The 21228-nt window shown below is 35.2% G+C and overlaps 3 protein-coding genes and 2 pseudogenes across 4 annotated transcripts; 3 read left to right on the forward strand and 2 right to left on the reverse strand.

Moving 5' to 3' along the window:
- Positions 1–1907: 1907 nt before the first annotated feature.
- On the reverse strand, positions 1908–7210 carry EX1 (UvrB/UvrC domain protein (DUF3506)). Its single transcript, XM_089056988.1, has 12 exons — positions 6592–7210; positions 6089–6205; positions 5873–5938; positions 5330–5436; positions 4764–4845; positions 3605–4345; positions 3382–3505; positions 3117–3286; positions 2852–2926; positions 2684–2776; positions 2479–2571; positions 1908–2387 (listed from the first exon to the last, which is right to left on the reverse strand). The coding sequence occupies exons 1-11, from the start codon at positions 7018–7020 to the stop codon at positions 2479–2481; spliced, it is 2097 nt and encodes a 698-aa protein (XP_088913114.1). The 5' UTR covers positions 7021–7210; the 3' UTR covers positions 1908–2387.
- A 1300-nt stretch (positions 7211–8510) lies between these two features.
- Positions 8511–11120, reverse strand: LOC125218318 (beta-ureidopropionase-like). The gene is made up of 6 exons (XM_048119964.2): positions 10833–11120; positions 10618–10725; positions 9633–9821; positions 9344–9571; positions 9057–9281; positions 8511–8982 (listed from the first exon to the last, which is right to left on the reverse strand). Exons 1-6 carry the CDS (start codon positions 10950–10952, stop codon positions 8617–8619), a joined length of 1236 nt encoding a protein of 411 aa, XP_047975921.2. The 5' UTR covers positions 10953–11120; the 3' UTR covers positions 8511–8616.
- Positions 11121–12330: 1210 nt separating this feature from the next.
- Positions 12331–14580, forward strand: LOC125185562 (uncharacterized). Its single transcript, XM_048082118.2, has 6 exons — positions 12331–12510; positions 12588–12683; positions 13202–13242; positions 13543–13660; positions 13818–13898; positions 14187–14580. Exons 1-6 carry the CDS (start codon positions 12331–12333, stop codon positions 14241–14243), a joined length of 573 nt encoding a protein of 190 aa, XP_047938075.2. The 3' UTR covers positions 14244–14580.
- A 1680-nt stretch (positions 14581–16260) lies between these two features.
- Positions 16261–18325, forward strand: LOC148934448 (linalool synthase Tps-5042L13, chloroplastic pseudogene; annotated as a pseudogene).
- Positions 18326–18780: 455 nt separating this feature from the next.
- On the forward strand, positions 18781–20467 carry LOC125217702 ((-)-alpha-terpineol synthase-like; annotated as a pseudogene). Its single transcript, XR_016134746.1, has 4 exons — positions 18781–19079; positions 19233–19370; positions 19622–19870; positions 20133–20467. The product of XR_016134746.1 is annotated as a (-)-alpha-terpineol synthase-like (transcript).
- The last annotated feature ends 761 nt before the right edge of the window (positions 20468–21228 follow it).

Consider the following 21228-nt stretch of genomic DNA (forward strand, 5'->3'; position numbering starts at 1 on the left):
AATAATTGCGCTGGCCTATCGCCAGCCTGCAATTGCGGCCAGCGCCTAGAAATCGGCTAGCGCTCTTCGGTTTTTTCTCCCAAAAGCCGTTGGCCGATTACAATGGTTCGGCTAGCCGACCGGCTAGCGACGCGGATCGGCTAGCCGCCATTGTGGATGCTCTAAAGTAGAAAATGAAAAAGGTAAAGAGACGAAGAGAGAATAAAGTAAGAGAGAGTAAAGTAGGTGTTGAAAAATGTAGACTTTTACTGAAAAGGAAAAAGACTCTATTACTATGAAATATACTAAAATGACAAAATGACTTTATTACTATGGAACGAAGGGGAGTATGAATTAGGTGTATTTTAATGACCAATATGTATAATAATCAAACATGTGGTCAATTTGTGACAAGGTAAATTTTGATTTGTGATCACATGATCGACCTATTTGATGAAGCAACCAATGCAATTGTAGAAAACAATACTACAAATTAGATGGTTCAATCTTAGATTTTTGCTCCACGCCATTGTCAAATTGTATTCTCTCGCACTTTACTATATTTCACGTATAAATCTCACCGTCTACTAATTTATTTTATTAAAATTAATATAAAATTAATATACAAAATTCACATTCCATTGTGTTAATACTTTCCATCATTGTTTTCATATCCAATCCACCACTTTATCTAGTTAGCATTGTACTTCTTCCCTCTCACTGAAGATGACTCATTTTTATTTTTAGTTTGTCATAACTAAGATGATTCATTACTAAATAAAAACACATTTATTTCTACTTTATTCTCTCTCTTTTAGTTATTTTCTTCGCTTAACACATAAAATAAAATTGAATAAAATCTCGTGCCGTCCAAGGAAAAGGTCTTCAAGCCCTTGAGACAGAGAGAGGACATCAACTATTCAATTCATCCAAGGAATGATGGGATTGGAGTGTAAATAAATTTGATTTACTAGCTATAGTATTCAACAATTTAGTGAGTGGATTTCCATTTTCTCACACTAGTATTAGTAAAGTCATGCCTAACTTGTGAATTGTCTTGTGTCGTAACATAGACTTAAGTTCTTGGCATCTTTTTCATCATGATAGTATTTAATTTTATCAAATATGACCAAGTGTTAAGGCATGATTTGTTTGTACTCTCAATTAATCCACATTAGCATTATTTATTTTTATTTTATACATTAATTTGATCCTGATACCTAGGGGTGAGCATTCGGGTTTCGGTTCGGTTTTTTGTCAAAACCGAACCAAACTCAAAAAACCGAATTTAGTTCAAAATCTAACGAATCGAACCGAAAAATCGAAAAACTGAAATCCAAAAAACCAAAAACCGAACTTCAAAAACCGAACAAAACCGAAAAACTGAAATTTTCAAAAAAAAATCGAAAAACCGAAAAAAATAGTACTATATATTAATATATATATATAATTTATTTTATTTTATATATACTAATAGAATATAAATATATATAATATAAAACTAATAGAATATATATAATACATATTATATAAAATATATTAAAAGAATATATATATATATATATATATTATATACGATATAATATATTAAATTAATAGAATAAATATATATAATATTATATATAAAATATAATTCGGTTTTTCGGTTATTTTTTTCGCCCGAACCGAACCGAAAAACCGAAAATTTGGTATTTTAAAAACCGAACCGAACCGAAAAATCGAAAAACCGATCCGAATTTCAAAATTTCAGTTTGGTTCAGTTCAGATATTCGGTTTTCGGTTTTTTTTCTCACCTCTACTGATACCTCATCAGAAATGGTGATCACATTATCTAGCAATGCATTTCTCTCTATTTAATAAACTCATGTGTATGGAGCCCTTTCTCAATACAAATGCCAAATCAAGGACAAAGTTTCAGGCCTCAATCATATATGAGAACATAACAAAATTATGACATAAATTAACTGTGTTTACACAGATTACAAAATAAAACTGCTCTGTGAAACTATGAACCTATAGGAAAATCCAAAGCATTATTATTCCCATGCAACATTGGATGCTGAACTTGTTTACCAAATGGCAATAGATATATACATAATGGAGCCAAGTGATATATACATTCTGAGGACAGGCTAGGCATAAGTTAGATCAGCCTGTTATCCAGTAAACATTATAACTCAAAAAATCACGGTTAATGTCAAGTCGACTACCGCAATGGTTCACATAGCTAACCGGGAAAGGGGCCAGCTACAAGGATTTGTTCTGATTACTCATATTCCAACTTCCCACGAGTATGAAGAGAGAGGGCTCGGGCCATAACTGCCACCTCAATTGCACAAGTACCAGAAAGGAAAGTGAGTCATACAATTATCTGTTTAGTTACAGCTCAAATTCCATGTTTCAGGCAACTTTCCTCACAAAGGGAACAGACGCAAAGTAAATTGGACTTACCTACGAGCAAATAAAAACAATAGCATCTGAATTTGATGGGACAAGTACTCAATCCATCAGCCTGAGTCGATTGAAGAATACCAAGAAGTGGTATTCAGGAGCCCAGTAAACAAAACCAACAACGGGGCCTCCTTTGATATACTGCACCGATTGCATAAGAAAGAATAGGGATCAGAAACTGAAGTTGTTTGGAAACCTACAAAAGGAGTCATATCTAGAGTTGAGACTATGGCAAGTGAGCTAGAAAACTAACCTTTCCATCCAATATAACAAGTTCACCATCAACCCATCGAGGATTCTGAAATCCAGACTCGGCCAACCTTCCTTGACCTCTATATCGAGCAATCTGCAGGTTCATTTAACTTAGAGTGGTAACAAGATATTATAGAGATTAACTGAATACAAACAGTATACAACATACCACCCCAAATTCTTCAGGGATGATCCCTTTATGTGGAAGCTGATACTTTTTCCCTACTTTTGCACGAAACGCAACCTGCGAGGGAGAAGATTATATGCTTTGTTGATAGGTGGTAATAAGCTTTGGTATGAGAAGGCCACTATTTATCAATCTGAAGTATACTACAGAGTTATGAACATAGTCTCCAACTGACCATAGAACATAATACATATAGCAATCAATGAACCTTGACTGATTCAAGTAGGTAGTCAAATGAATGAACTACCTGGCCAGCTGGAACATAAGCATCTCCAGTTAATTTAACAGCTTCAACATACTCATAAAATTCAATTTTCGAAGGTTTCTTTGTGCTCCCATCCTCATTCCACTGGCCAAATCTCCGTCTCATATGAATAACTTCTGAACTGTAGAGCCCATGCGCACCAATGTATAAACCTGATAAACAGATATATTTTCATCAAGCTACTGAAACTGCATTGAGCCATGAGAGAAAAGCAACAATACATGTGTTGAAAATCAATATTAATCACCATTTAGTGGATCTGAAGACGAAGAAACATCAATGCGACTAAATGTGGTGGACCCAGAGAGTGGCTGACTGTTTCGAGCTTGATTGAGTGTAAGGTTTATTAGTTCACCTACATCTCGAAGAACCTGCAAGTTGATGAAATTATGCCTGGAATAGAAAGACTAAGGACGCACCCACCTTGTAAATAGTAAATGAATCTCCACAACTACAGAATGTAAACCAACCTTCATGGGAATCTTCCCTTTGCCAATCGATTTAACGAAATCAAGCATAAGATTGTCGATGCTACGCTGGCCTGGCAGTTTAGATCTTTTGTTTTTTGCAGACTGTCCATCTCCACCAGGTTGGAGCTCATTAACATCTTCCTCCACTGTAAATGTAAATGTCATCCGACCCTTTTTCTCTAGCCTTGCTGGAACACGAAGCAAGTCTTTAGCATGGGCACCACGAGACAATTTCTGGAGAAAACCATCACCAACAACGACCTGAAGTGAAATTTGATGTTGGTCATCTTCGTCAGCTATATCGCTACCAGAATCCAGATCAGTATCACTGTGCTCATCATCATTTTCATTTTTAATATCAGTGTCACTGTGCTCATCCTCATTTTCACTTTTAATCTCAGTGTCAACATCTACATTTTCTATGTCATAGTCCTTTTCTTCATCCTCTTCATCTATTATTTGTTCGATCACCTTAGATATTATATCCCTGTCGACCTTCTCCGGTGCTGTTACTTTCACAACCTTGACTTTCACACCAGGAATCATGTCTTGCAGGATATTATCAAAACCAATATCATCATCCCTATCCTCACCATCTTCTGTATCTTCAGAACTTCTTTCGAAAAGCTTGCTTTTGTTATCTCTTGCATCAAGAGAGTCCAGGCTCCTGGAACCCCCTGATGACTTGAAGGATGGAACGTAAACATCTTCCATAGTTCCTTTGCGCTTTAAGTAAACAGCCTACAAATCAAGTAATTAATATATTTTCATATTCAGGACACGTGTGTGTGCATGTTGCATACATCGTGTATTCTCAGGTAAAGAATTTAAGTAGGCCTTCCCAATGCAAATACTGCCTTCTTAGTAATGCGAAAGAAAAGAGGCAGCAGAAGTGTCCTGCATTTTACAATTCCTACAGGTAAAAACAGCGAAAAGTAACAAATGATAAATCATCCAAATATCCTACATCCATCAATACATCCACAGAAGTTGCACTCAAAAGAACTATAATTCAACCAAATAAAAGTAATAGCATGGCATAACCGCATAAGCAGTACAAGAACAGGAGTTAATGTGTGCATGTTCGAGTGCACTTACATTATAATAATCATAGAGCACACATAGATAACTAGAGAACCTTGAGGCATAAGAGAAATACCTGCTGCTTATAATCACCTTCTTTATTGTCTCTTAGGTACACTTCAAACACGGGAGCACCGACCGAAGCTGTTGCCAACTGCCTGCCAAGAAGTTCAAATGGAAAACAAAGGAAGAGATGGTGAACTTGATCCAAAAGGTAACTGTAGAACTTGAAGGCAAAGATCTAGACTCCCCATGAAAAATCTAACTTAGCTTTTAGGGAATATATATCGGTGAGGAAAGAGCTACCTGAAAAAAGTGATAGTTCAAAATATTTATCATGTTGACCAACTTTTTTTTTTGCACATCATGTTTATATAGGAAGAACAAGGCAAACACACACACACACACACACAGAGAGAGAGAGAGAGAGAGGAAAAGAACTAATAGAAGGATAGTTCAAGGGTTGCTGAATGCCTGAACCCTGAATATATGTCACACAGCTAACTAACTTTTTTGCTAAGAATTTTCAACCAATGAAAAACATCTTTGAAGATTGTAAATCATGAATAGATGCTATGTAGTTAATGTGTGATTCTACTCATAAATGATACGAGAGCTCTATACAGTGAGAAGTAACTGTACCTAGGACTATAACTTCTAGCAATGTATCTTCCATACTCAGCGCTTATATGTATAATGCGACCATAAGGATCATTAGTATCATCTGAAGTTCCAGCCCACCATCCAACCTGAATGCCAGGAAAATTGTTATATAACCTAGTTCTTAGAGAAAAGAAACATGATTGCGCACTTTGGTCTTTCTTATTTAACACTAATAGCAAAATGACATGGCAGACATCATAATTCAAGTAAACAAGCATACATGATGCAAGCACATGCTACTAAATGATAATAATAAAACAATACTACAATAGCAATAATATAAATAATTTGCACAAATAATTCCAATTGGACAGGTTGTAATCAGACTATCCCTTGAACTTGAAGAACCAAAATATTTGATGCTATAAATAATTTTCATTTTACACATTCATCATTGGACTAAGCAAGTAAAAGACTAGTACATGCATAATGATGGTTTTTAAAAACAGTCAACCACATATATTTATGGAATAAAGGCTCAATGTGCATTGGCATCATGATCTAAATTTGAGGCTAACTCACCAAACCAGCCCCTGCATGATCACGTATAAGAGCTGCATCTCCATATCGCTCTTCCTCCACAGATTTCTGCAATTGATTGAATGATACCAGAGCATTTAAATCGAGCAATTAACTACAAAGACATTGCTTGCAAGAATAATAAAAACATAAAATACTTAATAAAGATGAACGTAAATACATCCGGAAACAAAAAAACATGCAGGACAGGGACACAACCTTTAGATGGGACATCACCCTGCCAACAGTGTCGCTCCTAGCAGCAGCTGCAATTGCCACCTTTATCCTAGCAGCCTCTCCATAATCCTCCCTTTGAATTGCAGTAGCTAACTGAGACTGTTAAGAATTAAGACAACAATGTCAGTAAAAGCCCACAGTTAATCCCCCTCCAGAAAAAAAAGATTAATGAAAGAGGCGGACTGCATTAACCAAAGATGCTGCATGTCACTTGTGCAACATCGTGAGGTTTACAGAGGCGAGGCATTAGTGCTTCCATCAGAAATTAGCAGTATATTTCTTCACATGACTACCACAAATCAAGCCTATTTCTTTACTTGAATACAGATATTCTCACATTCAATTGTGCTAATTTCTTCATTTTGATGAATGATATTCAACATATATATTGAAACACTTGCATTATGAAAATCAAAATTCAACTGTAAAAAAGCTTCTAGCTGCTTATTTCCAGAACTGAACAGAAACAAATGAATACAAAATACCTTCAAAATCGACACAATGCGCTCCTGCTCATCAACCTCGACGAAATGTTTCCTCCACCTCTCCCAATCCCACTCCTCCTCTCCATCCCCCCACTTCTCCGCCACAACCAGCGTCCCATCCGCCCTTTGATCCCTCAACGAGCTCAAGTAACCATCAAAACGCTTAATCGCATTTCTAACAGTCTCCTGAATACCAAAGTCCCACCGCCACGCGTCCTCAGCGCCTGAATCGGAGCCATCCCCGCCGCCACTTCCCCTATCGTTGCAACGGCAGCAGAAAGGGGATTCAGGAACCCTAGACAGAGAAACTCCCGATTGCAATTTTTTCCTGAGCGTGGAGGAGTTGAATCTCGATTGAAAAAAGTTCAACTCCCGATGAATAGGATCCGTGCGCGGCGACGGGAACGTCGGCGGGCATATCGACGCCATTGTTGAACACCTCGCACAGCACAGAAAAAAGTAATCGATCAATAGACACGGAAATTTACACCCTTGCTATCGAAATTGACGAAGCAATAGGAAATTGAACACCGTGTTGTTGTTACTACTGTGAATTGAGAGAGAGAGAGTGCAGAAGGAAAACGAAGAAGAAGAAGGATAAGGATGATAGAATTTGATGCTGACGTTGGATGCCAATATAGCAAACTTTTTTTTGAGGTTCTCAATTTTCTGTTTAGATTTTCTCCGATTTGTTTATAAATAATTTCACAGTATTTCCTATTTCTCATTAAAAATAAAACGTTTTCTTTTTTTGATTGTCCCATTAAAAATAAAACGTTTTCTAAAATGAAAACAACTTTATCTCTATTTTTTCATCTCTCTTACTTTACTCTCTCTTTATTTACTCACAAAACAACATTACATAAAATTCCGTGTCGATTTTCAAATGTTGCATTTTAAGTGGGACGGAAGGAGTATATTTTATGAATTTTACTTCTGATATTTAAGGGATAACTACATTACTCAGGCAAAGATAAAAGTTTGAATTTTACATAAATTATTATAAAAAATTTTATTTGTGTTTCAATTTAGTACATTCTGGTATACGTGTTTAAACGTTGTTAACCTTTTAATTATGTGACGTACAAACCATTAAATAATCATGAAACTTTTTGTACCAATATAAAATAATCATAAATTTTTTTGTACCAATATGAAACAATGAATCTGTACTTCACATATATAAAGAGTTAACACCGTTTAAACACTTATAACGGAATGTACTAAATTAAAACACAAATGAAACTTTTGGTAAATAGAAAATATTACTCCCTCCATCTTGCAATGCGAGTTCTATTTAATTATGACACAAATTTTAAGAAAAATAAAGAAAAATGAGTTGAATAAGATAGCGGAATAAAAGTCTCACTTATACGTATTAGTTTAATAATAAAATGTGAGTCGAATAAGTTGGTAGAATGTGAGGTCTACTTACCGTAAAAGTGAAATACTCCGTATGATTCTTATTGTGGGACAGACAAGAATGGTAAAACATGGCTCTTATTGTGAGACAAAATGAGTGGTATTTGAAATTTTACATATTTCTTTTTATATTTTCCTTTTTTTCGACTATATAATTTTTGAAACTTCAGTTTTGCTTGAAATAAATATTTACTTTAATGTGTTTACTAAATTTTATTCTCTTCTGCTTTAGCAGTCCCAATCACTTTTGAGCATTCATTTTGTAAAAATGTTATACTAATAAATTATATATAAACAATATATTTATGAGTAACATACAAAAAAATGGGACTCTGGACCATTACATAATTTTTTGTTTTTGATTAAATTTTGTATACTTCACTGCAATTTTGTTACCTATTATCAAAAGTTTATAATACTACCAAATTAGGATTATAAATTTTTTAAGAATTTGTGATGACTTTATTCCATAAAAAATGGTTTGCAAAGTCTCACAATTTACCAAAAAACACATCATTGAGGTTTAAAGAAGCTTGCAATGTTCATGGCAAAGGCACATAACAAATACACCACCACCCAATTCCTAGTTTCTTCCACATCTCATTAAACTGCTTTCTTATGCAACAGTGGATCAGCAATGACCTGGGGTTCGAAATCGGGCTTCACGTAATGAGCAAGCAAATCTGCATAGATCTCGTACCGGGCAGTCATGCGGAATCCCCACTTGTCCTTTAGTTGCCGGCAGAGGTTAAGATCCATGTCCGATATCAGCAAGCCATCCCTGTGCCGGGACAGAGATGGCGTGCGCGAGGAATCGGGCGCTGATACATAGCTGGAACCATAGAAATGCCCGAAATCTGCATGCTGTGGCTTCCCATCCCCTGAGGTGAATGGATTTGGGAAATGCTCAGTCCCAACACGATTGATCGAACACACAAAGTAACTATTCGCTATGGCTGCATTACGTGCCTGCAACATTAAACGTCCGATTATTACAAACAAAGTACTACTAGCAAACAAGAAGAGGGTGGTGACAAGTGTACCTCAACGGGCCACATTGGTTCGCTGAGTTCACCCACAGTTGCTGATGGGTTAAAAACTATCTCGGCACCATTTAACCCGAAAGCTAACCAGTTAAGAGGATGATGCCTCCCATAACATATATTGACAGCAATCTTTCCATAAGCAGTCTCAAACACAGGATGCCCGGTGTTCCCTTCCATATAGTACGTGCTTTCGTTGAAGTCCCCAACTCTAGGTATATGATTCTGCAATGATTACTTTCAGAGACACGTTCGTGTGAAAAAATTACATAGATGCATCATTTTACCTTTCTGTGCTTCCCGATTATGTTGCCATGATTTCCAATTATCACAGCAGTGTTCCAAAGCGTCTCCCCGTGGTTCACGTCCCTTTCAAGGATAGGGCTCACTATAACCATGTTGTACCTCCGAGCAAACTCCTGAAGAAATTTTGTCGACTCTCCATCTACCGGCTCTGCAAACTCACACCATTTCTTCTCGCGAGTGCAGAATGCAAATGGCATCGTCCACGCCTCCTGCATTGATGGGTCCAAAGTTAGTCTGCAGAGGTTTGTTGACTGTTTATAGACAAAGTACCTGCAAACATAGTATGTTGACTCCAGAAGCGCCTGCGGCTTCAATGATCGGTGTCAATTTCTCAAAGATGCCTCGTTTCTGATCAAGGAACGGTTCTGTAGTTGGAAGAGCTATAGAATTCTGAATCAGGCCTACCCTCACACTGCGAGGCTCTCTCAATGATTCCTTATCAGCACGAAACAAAAACGCCTGCGTATTTTAGGAAGACAAGACAACTATCTTAATATGTAGTAGTAGTATAAGACATACATGAGGAAATAAAGAGCAACCAACTGGAATCACAATTACAGTGAAACAAATGCAAGAACTCACACTTTCCATGATAACTCTCTCAATATTTCACACACATCTATTGACACAAGATCTACAAGGAAAACAATAGCATCTTAATAACAAACTTAATGGGTTTTTTTTTTGGCAGCCAATCAAGTAAAAGACATCACTCCATGTTTCCAATATAGCAACTAATTTAGAAGGTACACCCATGGGCAGCCATCCAAATTAATCTTAATCGCGCTCAGTAAACACCAACCGGGGACTAAAAACGCTTCACTGAGAGTAAAAATTTGATGGACCAGACATGTGTGTTGGACAACCACAATTGCATAAATCTCTATCTCTCTTCCTTTTCCCCTCTCCGAAGATTTCTGATGATTTTTGCAATCGCATTTGGCTAGACACGCCAAATGGCAGTGTGCCTTGACTACTCTCGACCATCGAATTTTTACTCCACGGGGAGTGATGATGAACCTTAAAACTGGATATAATTAGGGTGGAATATGCACATAAGTTTTTGCCACTAAATTTAAAGGCATCAAGTATGTTTGATTCATATGAATCATGATTGACAGATCATCATTTCAGCAAACAGTTTGTGTGATTCGAATAGTAGGATGAATTGCTATGAACACAAATTGAATTAAAACTGTGAAAACTACTTCTTCAAGGTTTAAATCACCAGAAAAATAAGGAAACGCACACATACCTGAAGATCAAAATCATGGTTTACAGAAAGAGATTTAGCAGGATCGGGAAGAGCAACAGAATCAAGCGTTTTCCCACAGTTTAGCCCAATCAGCAATCGGCTAGCTTCCTATCGCAACGAACAGCATCCATCGAAGAATTTATCATCATAAGTATTACTCAAAATCGGAGGGAATTCACACAAAAGTTACTAGTAAGTTATGGTGTTGATCTGACCTGGAAAAGGTGGGGAGGAAGGGAAGATTGGAGGAGGCGGTGCAGGGAATCGAAGCCGGCGACGGAACCGTCTTCTCCGATTGCAGTTTTGCCGTTTTCTGCAGCGATTTTGGCCTCCATTTTCGGTTGCTCTGTCGTGAGAGATCACAGTGGAGAAGAAGGAAACGTAACGGATTTGTGTGTTTGAAATTTAATAATGCGAGGATTCTCATTGTTTGATTCAAGTGCTTTCAATTGAAGATTTGTTACGGAATTTGCTGATAACGTCACGTGCTGTGGATAAACTAAAACTCATTTTACAGTCATAATTATGGACTGATTTTGGCCTTTTGCTGTCATCAACTCATCATCTCTTCACTTCACCCCTTTTATAATATGCACTTGGATGAGAGGTGCAATGCTAAAATGAGTCTATGCCATCTCCAATCGTACGCCAAAACTCATTTTTAGTGTAGATAATTTCTCCAACTGTATACCAAACCCAAACCCATTTTTAGAGTTTTCAATGGAATAACACCAAAATATGGTGTTTACTTCAAAATTTTGTTAGATAAATACTCAAAAATGGTGTAAACTTAAAGATGATGTAAATGGTTGGAGTAAAACTACTTTTTGGTGTGACGTATACTTAAAAATGAGTTTGAGTTTGGCGTAAATGGTTGGAGATGACCTCATGACTACTCCCTCTCTCCGCTATTCGGTAGTCTCATTTCTTGGTGACACGAATTTTTAGAAAGGTTAAAAAATGTGAATGAAAAAAAATTAGCGAAACATGAGTTACAATTGTAGAAATGTAATCAGATGCAAACTCTAAATATTTTACAAGCTCCAAACTATGATTTGCACCATTAAAAAATGTCAAGAGATTACAAAATAACAGCAACAGACAATATCAACACAGTTTCAACGGTTGACACCGAGTTGATATTATTTTGACATCAAAATCTTGAAATTTTATGTTGTGTTGACAATGTGTTGAAAAGTTTGGAGTTTGTATATAAGTTTGCATTTTATTACTACTCAACAATTGTATATATATTACTTTTAAATAAAATGTAAGTGGAATAAATTAGTTGAATGTGAGACTTAATATTCGATAAAATCATTTTATTTATATTTTATCAATATTAATATACTCCATTCGTCCCAGTTCAAATAATTGATTTTGTTTTGGCCGTTATTTTTTGAACATGATAATAAATAATTCAAGTTAAGAGAAACTAATGTAAGATAGAGAATAATGTAGATGAGTTCTCTCTCTTACTTTACTTTTTCTTCAGTTTAACTATTTTACTATCATTTTTCTCAAATATGTGTCGGAAAACGTCAATGAGACGAAGGGAGTATAACATTTCATCAACTTTTTCACATTTTATTTTACATTTCTGAAAATATGTGCATGAGTGAAAGTGAGATACATATATAAGGGGAGTGAGGAGTATTAACTATAATAACGGTAGCAATCGCATTTGCAGACTTCTCATTTCACAATCTGAAAATGGAGGCGCAGAGTTCGCGGGAGCCCGACCCGCCCACCCCCACCGCCCGGGCCCGTTCGAGACCCGATCCGTTCCTGATCACCTGCCGATGCTTCAGCGTCATCACTGCTCTTGCCGGCGTCCTCTGCATCGCCGTCAACATCCTCTCCGCCGTCCACTCTTTCAGCAACGGATCTGATGTAATCAATTTTTTGTTAATTTGTTCGAATCGACTGTGTTGGTTGGGCTCATTTTGAATTCGTTCGATCTAGTGCAGATTTTCGACGGGATATTCCGGTGTTACACGGTGGTAATTGCCTCCTTTGTGGTGGTCGCCGAGACTGAGTGGGAATTCATCATGAAATTCTCCAAGGTTCTCTCTCTAATTGGCGTGTAATGTGTGTGTAATTGATGTTTGTTTTCCGCTGCTGAGGGAATTGAACATAAATTCTAGGTTGATCTGTGTGTAATTGATGTATTTTATTAGCAATTTTGCTGTTGAATGCTTTCTGATTGAGGCAAATTGGGGAAAATTAAACTCGGATATTAGCATGTTCATTAGCTCAAGCTCCAAATTGAAGAATCATAGGGCAAATCCCTACAATATTACTTGAAAAATGCTTGATTGTATGATGCAATGGTTTAGGGGAAGTACATATGAAGAGATGTGGTAGAGAGTGGTAACAGTGTTGATTTTGGAAGTTTTAGATTGTGCTTTGATCATAATATAGCAGCGAAAAAATGAATTTAGTGTGATCTGCTGATAGAGAGTAGTCTTTGTCTCAGAAAGTTCATAATGCAATGTTCTTGATGTATGTGGAAAACACTCTAGATGTTATATGTTGTGTTAAAATCCATATGCTTCTGTATTAAGTGTCCAAAATGTTGCAGGTTCTGGAATATTGGGCAGGCAGAGGAATGCTGCAAATCTTGTAAGTCCAACTCTTGCTATACATTATTTTTTGAGCGACTCATTTGATTGAACTCCTACTTAGCTATCATCGTGTCTAGTGTTAGATTACTTGTACCTAGTCATGTTGGTTGCATTCATCTTCCACATTTAGGTTTCTAGAACACCCAAGATCACCCAAAGTTTCACTGTCTTTTCATCGGATAGTGACCAGCGTGAAATCTGAAGATTGCCCTCACAAGCCCGATTCCAGTTCTGTTCATACATTCAAGAGCTGCTTTATGTCGTTGCATTTGTGCCTTGCGCTCATCTTTTTCTCCAGTGTTGCAGTTATGACCCGAGCTTACCCCGAGTACTTAAGGGATCGTGAAGAGCTTTTTCTTCTTCAGAGCATTTCTAGCTACCTACTTCTTGCATGTGGTGTGGTTTACATTATATCAGTAAGTTTACTATCGCCTATTATTTTCAGCAGTAAATATCTCGTCTTTTTTCCCATGAGCTTTTTCTTCTCAACATAGAATGTCGCCTGTCAATTCAGAGTTTTACAGTGAGGTACATGAAGCTCTAACATAGAGTGAACTTTCATTGCTTCTTTAGGGAATGTTCTGCATTGGCATGGTGAAACGTGCTCGCCAGAAAAAAGAAGTTTCGAGGGAGCAAGCAATAAAGGATCTTGGGGTAATCTCTCTTTGCAATATGCATATACTATTTTAAGCTCTTGTTTGGCAATTGAATATGCTGGATATCTCGATAAAATTGCTTCGTTATCTCTTGCCGGCTGGCCTTTGACCGATACTGTAACGATCTAGAAAAGGAAGTATGAATTACCCTTATCATGTCTAAAATCCTCATTATATGGTAAAGGAAGCTCGAAAATGAAGTTTACTGCTTTGGCTGATGTTTTTACCAATGAAAGTTCGTATCAACAGTGGCACAAACTAATGTTGCACAAACTAACAACTGCAGGAGCTTGAGCGGCGTCGAGAAGAACTTGAGGCATTGTTGGTCCCTGGCGAAGCTTGACTCAGAGCTCGAACGTGGCTAGAGAAACGCCGCGCTGGTCAGCCTGGATCGAACTACACTGGCCCTGCTGTTTAAAGTTAAAGCTAAAACAGAGTGAGGCTTAAAAAGATACTCCAATTTTTTATTGATTGAATCTCAGTTATACAGTTAGCCACTTATTTGCTGGCTCTTTGTATTAGCTTTCCTAACAATTTGTTTTTGAGAGGTCTCAAGATTGATTTCACAAGGATTCATTTCATCTCTAGCATGATTTCTGAGTTTGGACCAGGCTTGATGTTGGTTTGATACGAATAAATACTTCACCCGTTGTCCACTATTAAACGTCTCATTTTTTTCATTTTAAGTTGTCCACGATAAAAATGTCCCATTCTATTTTTGATAAATTGGATTCGCGTTCCATTTACTCGTTCCATTATAATATTATTCTAAAAGAGAGATTTACAATCCATTCACTCATTAGAGAGATTTAGTAAAACTTGTGCGATAGGCAAATAAGACTTTTAATCGGGAATGAAGATACTCCCCCATTCCCTAAAAATATGAACTTTTGAAACGACAGAAGTTTTAATGCAAAATTGATAAAGTAAGAGAGATAAAGAAAAGAGCGTACGTTAGTGAAAAATGAGTCTCCTCTCGTCAGAGAGAGAAATTTTTTAAAACAGAAAGTTTCTATTTTAAGGAAAGAACAAAAAAAAAAAGGTTTCTAAAGTACTTATTATATTTTAAATCTTAGATCAATTTTGAAAAATAGTCTGAACTATTAATAGAAATCAGATCTTTAAAATAGATATATACTATAAATATATAGAAAAAGTTAAAATTGGTGGGAGACCATGGACCCGGCCTACTGTATGCCTCACGTGTTACATATTTTGAATGAATTAATTGTTTCATAAAACACCCTTACTAATGGATCTTCATTCAAATACACATTTCATCTATGGTTTAATGACCTAATCAAGACCAACCAATCAGCGGCGGATCAAGGATTTCCAATCTGGGGTGCGATAAATAGTTATAATGATTTAGAGTTTCAAAATTCGACAGATGCTTTAATTATTTGATATTTTTTTTTATAATAAACTTTGTTATATATAAAAATGAGAATATTTATAGTATTATATGAATGATTTGTTTCAAGTTTTGCAACATATATTATTTTTATAAAGAAATCATATTTTCAATTATCTAAGCAAAATTTTGTTGTTTTTCAAAATTTTTAAAAATTTAAATACATTAGAATGAGTAAAATATTTGAAAAAATGCATTAAAATAAATTAATTTTTTTTGAAAAGGATCAAGAAATAATAAAGATAATATAAATGCATGATAAAAGAATCTAACAATGTTTATAAGAGAATATTAAATAAATTAATTAGAAGTTTTTGAGTGTACAATAACAAAAAGGTAAAACAAAAATAAATGTAAAATTTAATTTAGAGTAAAGGCCAAAATTGGTCCTGAACATATGCACATTTTATGATTTTGGTCCTTGACTTTATCTTTTGAATTTTTGGGTCCCGTATATTTCAAATCGGATCACAATTGGTCCTCCGTTAACAATTCCGTTAATATTTAACAGTCAACGATTTTAATCATAATTTTGACCGATTTAAGTAATTTTTAATTATTTAATAATCAAAATTATTTAATTATTTAATCACAATTTTGATCAACTGAACTACTACTGGCTATTTGTTTTGGGGTACACTCGTACCCATTTGTTCTCACTTAAATCTGCCACTACAAACCAATTTGAGATCCGACGGATAGTATATGGTATGGTTTTAATTAAAGGGCTAGTCTTGCAATGCGTCGCATATATCTCTTGAATAATAATTATTGATATTCTACTTTCTTTCTAAATTTGAGTGAAATACTCAAATAATGATATTCAACACAATTCAGTGTTTCAAAAGTCACTCTATTGTTTCAAAAGTGTGTTTCTCGAGATTAAATTAATATAGGCAGTCAATCATTATAATGGGCATGTCAATTCCCAACAAGCCAACAAAAAATGTGCTTAACTTTGCAAAAGAAATATCCAAAAAAGCAGACAGCTTCTTCTCAAACAAGCTGGCGGCAATCTTGCTCCCTCAAACTCACCGCTGATCATCCATCGGATCAAATCCAATCGAAACGAAGATCGGGAAATTACAAGCCTACCCTTTGGGATTTCGATCGGATTCAATCCCTCACCAGTGTATACACGGTATGTGTATGCCCGCGTGCACTTTTTTTTAGTTTGAGGTTGAGATCTGAACTAAGATATTACTACCTTGTTAGTTGTTTCATGTCAAAAATATGAAATAAACTTAAATACCTTGCTAGTCATTACTTATGCTATAAATTAGGGTTTGTTTGGTCTCCCTCCTTCATGTTACGCTTCAATAAATGAGACTGCAGGTCCTCGTAAAATCTAACATGTCGTCATTTGTTTATACAGGAAGAGAAGTACGCCACCCGGGCTTCTGAGCTGGTTGAGCAATTGAAGAAGTTGTTGTGCCAACAAACAAATTGGCTTGTGCAGTTGGAGTTGATCGATGACTTGCAAAAGCTCGGGATTTCTTATCATTTCGACTACGAAATCAACCAAGTCTTGAATCGTATCTATTTGGAGAAGAAATATTGCAATAATGAGGAAAGGGATCTGTACTCAACAGCTCTTGCTTTCAGACTCCTCAGAGACCATGGTTTTAGGGTTTCTCAAGGTGATAAAATTGGATACTATGTTAAGTTTTTATTTGGACTAATATAAACATAATAAATAGCACCTAACATATAATTTTTTAGTAAAATAATCACTTTTGTTAATTTATCCTTTAATTCACTATCAAGAATAGGTTTGGACAGCTAATCAAGGTTCTAATCACCACAAATCTCCTAAATCCTTTTCGTATACTCCATTATTTTGTCTTTATAAATATTTCCAAAAATGTCTATTTTATGGAGTAATTTTTGTCTTTGTGACTATTATTTATGTTTACACAAATATTCCCCTAGTCTATATCCAGTATAATCCAATAGTCTTGTTTTTACAATTTGGTAAGTTTAAAAAATTTTATTCTTTTTGGTAACATGTTCACCACTATTTTCTCATTCTCAACTTTTTTTTTCTCCATATCTCATATTTATTCACATATATTCAGGGGAGTGTTATATTGCTAACTCATAACTTAATTGCTAACTACAACTAAATAATAGCCATTAGATATTTAAATTAAGGGCTTAGATCATCAATCTCTAAATGTCAATACGATCAAGGAAAAACATCACTAAGGCTATAGGATTAATTCCGAAAAATATCAATAGGGGTATTAATGTCAATTAACTACATGTTTAGTTATAACTAACTTTTAAAAGAAATCCCAAAACTTTAAATTCATATAACATATATCAAATTAAAGATAATTTCATAAGGATTCCAACGATATCCTACATGTATATGTTCCGACGTCAAAATTTGAATTTTTTTAATTTTTTCGTACAACAGAAATGTCAACATACTATATAAAATATGTCAATATAATACATGTAGAATGTCAATATAAACAATGGGTTAACATTCTTAAAGCATTGTGTGTATATTTTCGAAACACTATATTGACATTTTCATCCAAAACCCTAATTTGGAGTTTTTTTTATCTTTTTTGATTTTATTAATAAAAACGAAAATTACACGTGACAAATTGTAGACCACACGTTTTCTAAAATCCTATGGCCTTAAATTAGTTGTAGTTAACAATTAAATGATGAGTTAGCAATTGATCACTACCCCATATATTCAACTAACAATTCTTCCACAACTTTTTCTCTAGTATATTTTACGAAATTTACATTAAATCCCGTGCCATCTACTGTCACAACTATTGGTAGCAGACGGAGGAAGTATGGAAATAGCTATTTTAATTACTATGTGTTAAGACATCTTATTTTGTTTACTTTTCACAGACATGTTCGATTGTTTCAAGAACGACGAGGGCGAGTTCGACAGTGAAAACACAAAAGGAGTGTTGCAGCTGTATGAAGCTTCCTTTCTTGTAATGGAGGGCGAAACGAGTCTTGAGCAAACCCTGAAATGATGGTTTGGGATTATCTTTAATCCTTATGAAATTATCTTATAAAATTATCTTTAATTTGATATATGTTATATGAATTTAAAGTTTTGGGATTTCTTCTAAAAGTTAGTTATAACTAAACATGTAGTTAATTGACATTAATACCCCTATTGATATTTTTTGGAATTAATCCTATAGCCTTAGTTATATGAGTTCCAAAAACCCTGAAAAATAGTAAAATGATTTTCGCCCCTCAAATGATCTTCTTTGATAGCCAAAATTCATCATGCATCAGCACTTCTCTTTCAATAGGTTCATTAATCTAATTTGAAACCATATTTATGTAAGACACTTTTTATCTTTTTCTTTTACTCCTATTCTTAATTTCAACATTTTCTTCCTCCTTTCTCAAATCAGTCTTTTGCAGCAATTTTTCTTAATTTATTTTTCTAATTTGTTTTCTTCCGCGTCAACTTAATAAGAGCTAAAGACGATTTTGAACAATTTCGACGAAACTAACAATACGAAAAAATAATGATGTGTGTATGAGCGAGAGTAGATGGTGGAAGGGAACAGAGCTGGCTGAGAAACTCCCCTTTGCAAGAGATGGGGTGGTGGAGAACTACTTATGGAATGTGGGTTTTCTGTTCAAACCTCAATATGGATATGCAAGAATCATGACAACCAAGCTTTGCATTCTATTAACAGTAGTTGATGATGTATTTGACGTCTATGGCACCTTGGAAGAAACTCAACTTTTCAAGAAGGCCATTCTAAGGTAGGCTCAACAACACACGCGCACACACTTAGGGCTCGTTTGGTTTGCTTGACTTAATATGTCAAGGTAAGATATTGAGTTTCTCGACAAAGTTAGGAAACCAAACGAGCCCTTAGTCGACATGAAGATGTACTAATATTCGTGCTTTGACAGTTGGGACGTTGGAGCGTTAGATCAACTTCCGACCTATATGCAGATCTATTACCTCGCCCTCGCAACTTCATCAATGAGATGGCGTACCATGTTCTCAAGGAACAAGGCGTTCTCATCATTAAAGATTTAAGAAGATCGGTAATGCTCACTATTTTGGTTAAGATCAAAACATTGTCGTTTCACTAAAATAAATATTTTTTGTTATTTTCTCATGTCATTTAAATGGCGTTGTTTGAGCATCATCAGGAGATGTTGTTTTGTACAAGGATGCAATAGTTGAGAAAATTTGTGATATTTCGTTTTTAAACGTTATGACAAACTTCATGGTTTAAATGACTGATCGCTTCAATTTTTCTTATTAAGGTTGTGTTCTTCAATGTGTTTTGCAGTGGGCGGATCTGTGCTCAGCACACGCGAAAGAGGCAGAGTGGTACCACACGGGGTATAAACCAACAATGGAGGAGTATATGGAGAACGGATGGGTTTCAATATCAGCTCATAACATATTGGATCATATTTTCTTCCTCATCACAAATCCAATTGAGAAGGAGGCCACTCAGAGCTTGGGTGACTATCGTAACATCATTCACTATTCCGCAATTCTTCTACGACTCGCAGATGATCTTGGAACATCACCGGTTCGTGCAAACTATATACTCTTGAATATATATCGGAGATGGTTCATTTCAGAACTGATATATATGTTCTGTTAAAATGAGAACTGCATACATTAATATCAGTTGGCATCACAAAATATATCAGTTTCTATCAGTAAGGTTTTGTGATGCCAACTGATATGCTTTGTGATGTGAATCAATATACTTCTCATTTTAACTAACATATCTATAGTCTATTATATAATGTAAATGTTTTGATTTGGTTTGAACTTGTTGGTTTTAGTATGAGATGCAAAGAGGTGATGTGCCGAAAGCAGTGGAGACCTACATGAACGAAACGAGTGCATCGAGAGAGGAGGCTCGGGAGCATGTGAAGAAGATGATGATAGAAGCATGGAAAAAACTGAATGGAGAAAGATTCAAGGAATCTCCATTCTCACAAGAGTTTATCAAATGCGCATCCGATCTCGGAAGAATGGGGCAATATATGTACCAGCATGGAGACGGCCACGGGATTCGGAACCCGGAGATGGAGGAACGCATTTCAACTTTGATATTTCAACCTATTGTGTAGGATATGAGTTTCATATGATCTTTTATGGGTTTTCTTTGTCGGTTTTTTCCATTAACAGAATTGAACTGCATAAGGTTAAGTAATTATCCATGTTATTTCATAATGCATAATATATACTAGAACAATATCTCTCCATCTATCATATTTCTCTCTCAAACTCTCAGACCTTTTTCATTAGGTGTTTTCCTAAATTTCTCCTGTAAATTGGTGTTTTCATTCATATTAGCATTTATAAGATTTATTTCCATTGAGAACTTTTATTAATTTTTTATTATTTAAGAATTAAAATAATAAAAATTATAGTAATTGTATAATAAGTCAACTAATTTATGGACAATCATTTTTTTTATTATTATCAGTATATAATTGTGAATAAGTAATATATGTAAGCGAAGAAAGAAATCCCATATTTTAAACTATTATATTTCCGAATCGGACTTAATGATTCACCCCATAATTAGATTGGATCGGTCAATTGCCATTTATCAAAAGCAACATAAATCTTTCTTAAATATAATAACAAAAGAAATCCCTCTAATAGTTTCCTAATTACGTAAGGAAAATTCTTTTTAATAGTATATCTCATGTATATGTATAGAAGATGACTATTACTATTAGTCAATATTTACGTCTGAATCTAGCAGAAGAAGGAAGATACACAGCCTCAGGTTTTCTTCATTTATTTCTTATTTTTCAAGAGTATGTAATTAAGAGTTCTTATATAACCTAAAAATAAACTAACTATTTTGGTGGTTACACTAGAAGATTTCAAAATTGGACATAGATAGTGAGTTGAAAGCACATG

Source organism: Salvia hispanica, chromosome 1 (assembly GCF_029641045.1).
Source record: "Salvia hispanica isolate PSC_SH4W2 chromosome 1, Shi_PSC_v1, whole genome shotgun sequence".
Lineage (NCBI taxonomy): Eukaryota > Viridiplantae > Streptophyta > Magnoliopsida > Lamiales > Lamiaceae > Salvia > Salvia hispanica.

What these genes read in the sequence shown, in the direction of transcription:
- EX1 (XM_089056988.1), bottom strand. Translation starts at nt 7,020, where the DNA reads ATGGCGTCGATATGCCCGCCGACGTTCCCGTCGCCGCGCACGGATCCT. An exon ending in AAGGTGATTATAAGCAGCAG is followed by an intron (nt 4,346 to 4,763) that starts GTATTTCTCTTA and finishes CTTGATTTGTAG; the next exon opens with GCTGTTTACTTAAAGCGCAA. An exon ending in CTTATGTTCCAGCTGGCCAG is followed by an intron (nt 2,927 to 3,116) that starts GTAGTTCATTCA and finishes TCTCCCTCGCAG; the next exon opens with GTTGCGTTTCGTGCAAAAGT.
- LOC125218318 (XM_048119964.2), bottom strand. Translation starts at nt 10,952, where the DNA reads ATGGAGGCCAAAATCGCTGCAGAAAACGGCAAAACTGCAATCGGAGAA. An exon ending in TCAACATACTATGTTTGCAG is followed by an intron (nt 9,572 to 9,632) that starts GTACTTTGTCTA and finishes CCATCAATGCAG; the next exon opens with GAGGCGTGGACGATGCCATT. An exon ending in TAATCGGGAAGCACAGAAAG is followed by an intron (nt 9,282 to 9,343) that starts GTAAAATGATGC and finishes TAATCATTGCAG; the next exon opens with AATCATATACCTAGAGTTGG.
- LOC125185562 (XM_048082118.2), top strand. Translation starts at nt 12,331, where the DNA reads ATGGAGGCGCAGAGTTCGCGGGAGCCCGACCCGCCCACCCCCACCGCC. An exon ending in GTGTGGTTTACATTATATCA is followed by an intron (nt 13,661 to 13,817) that starts GTAAGTTTACTA and finishes TTGCTTCTTTAG; the next exon opens with GGAATGTTCTGCATTGGCAT. An exon ending in AAGCAATAAAGGATCTTGGG is followed by an intron (nt 13,899 to 14,186) that starts GTAATCTCTCTT and finishes TAACAACTGCAG; the next exon opens with GAGCTTGAGCGGCGTCGAGA.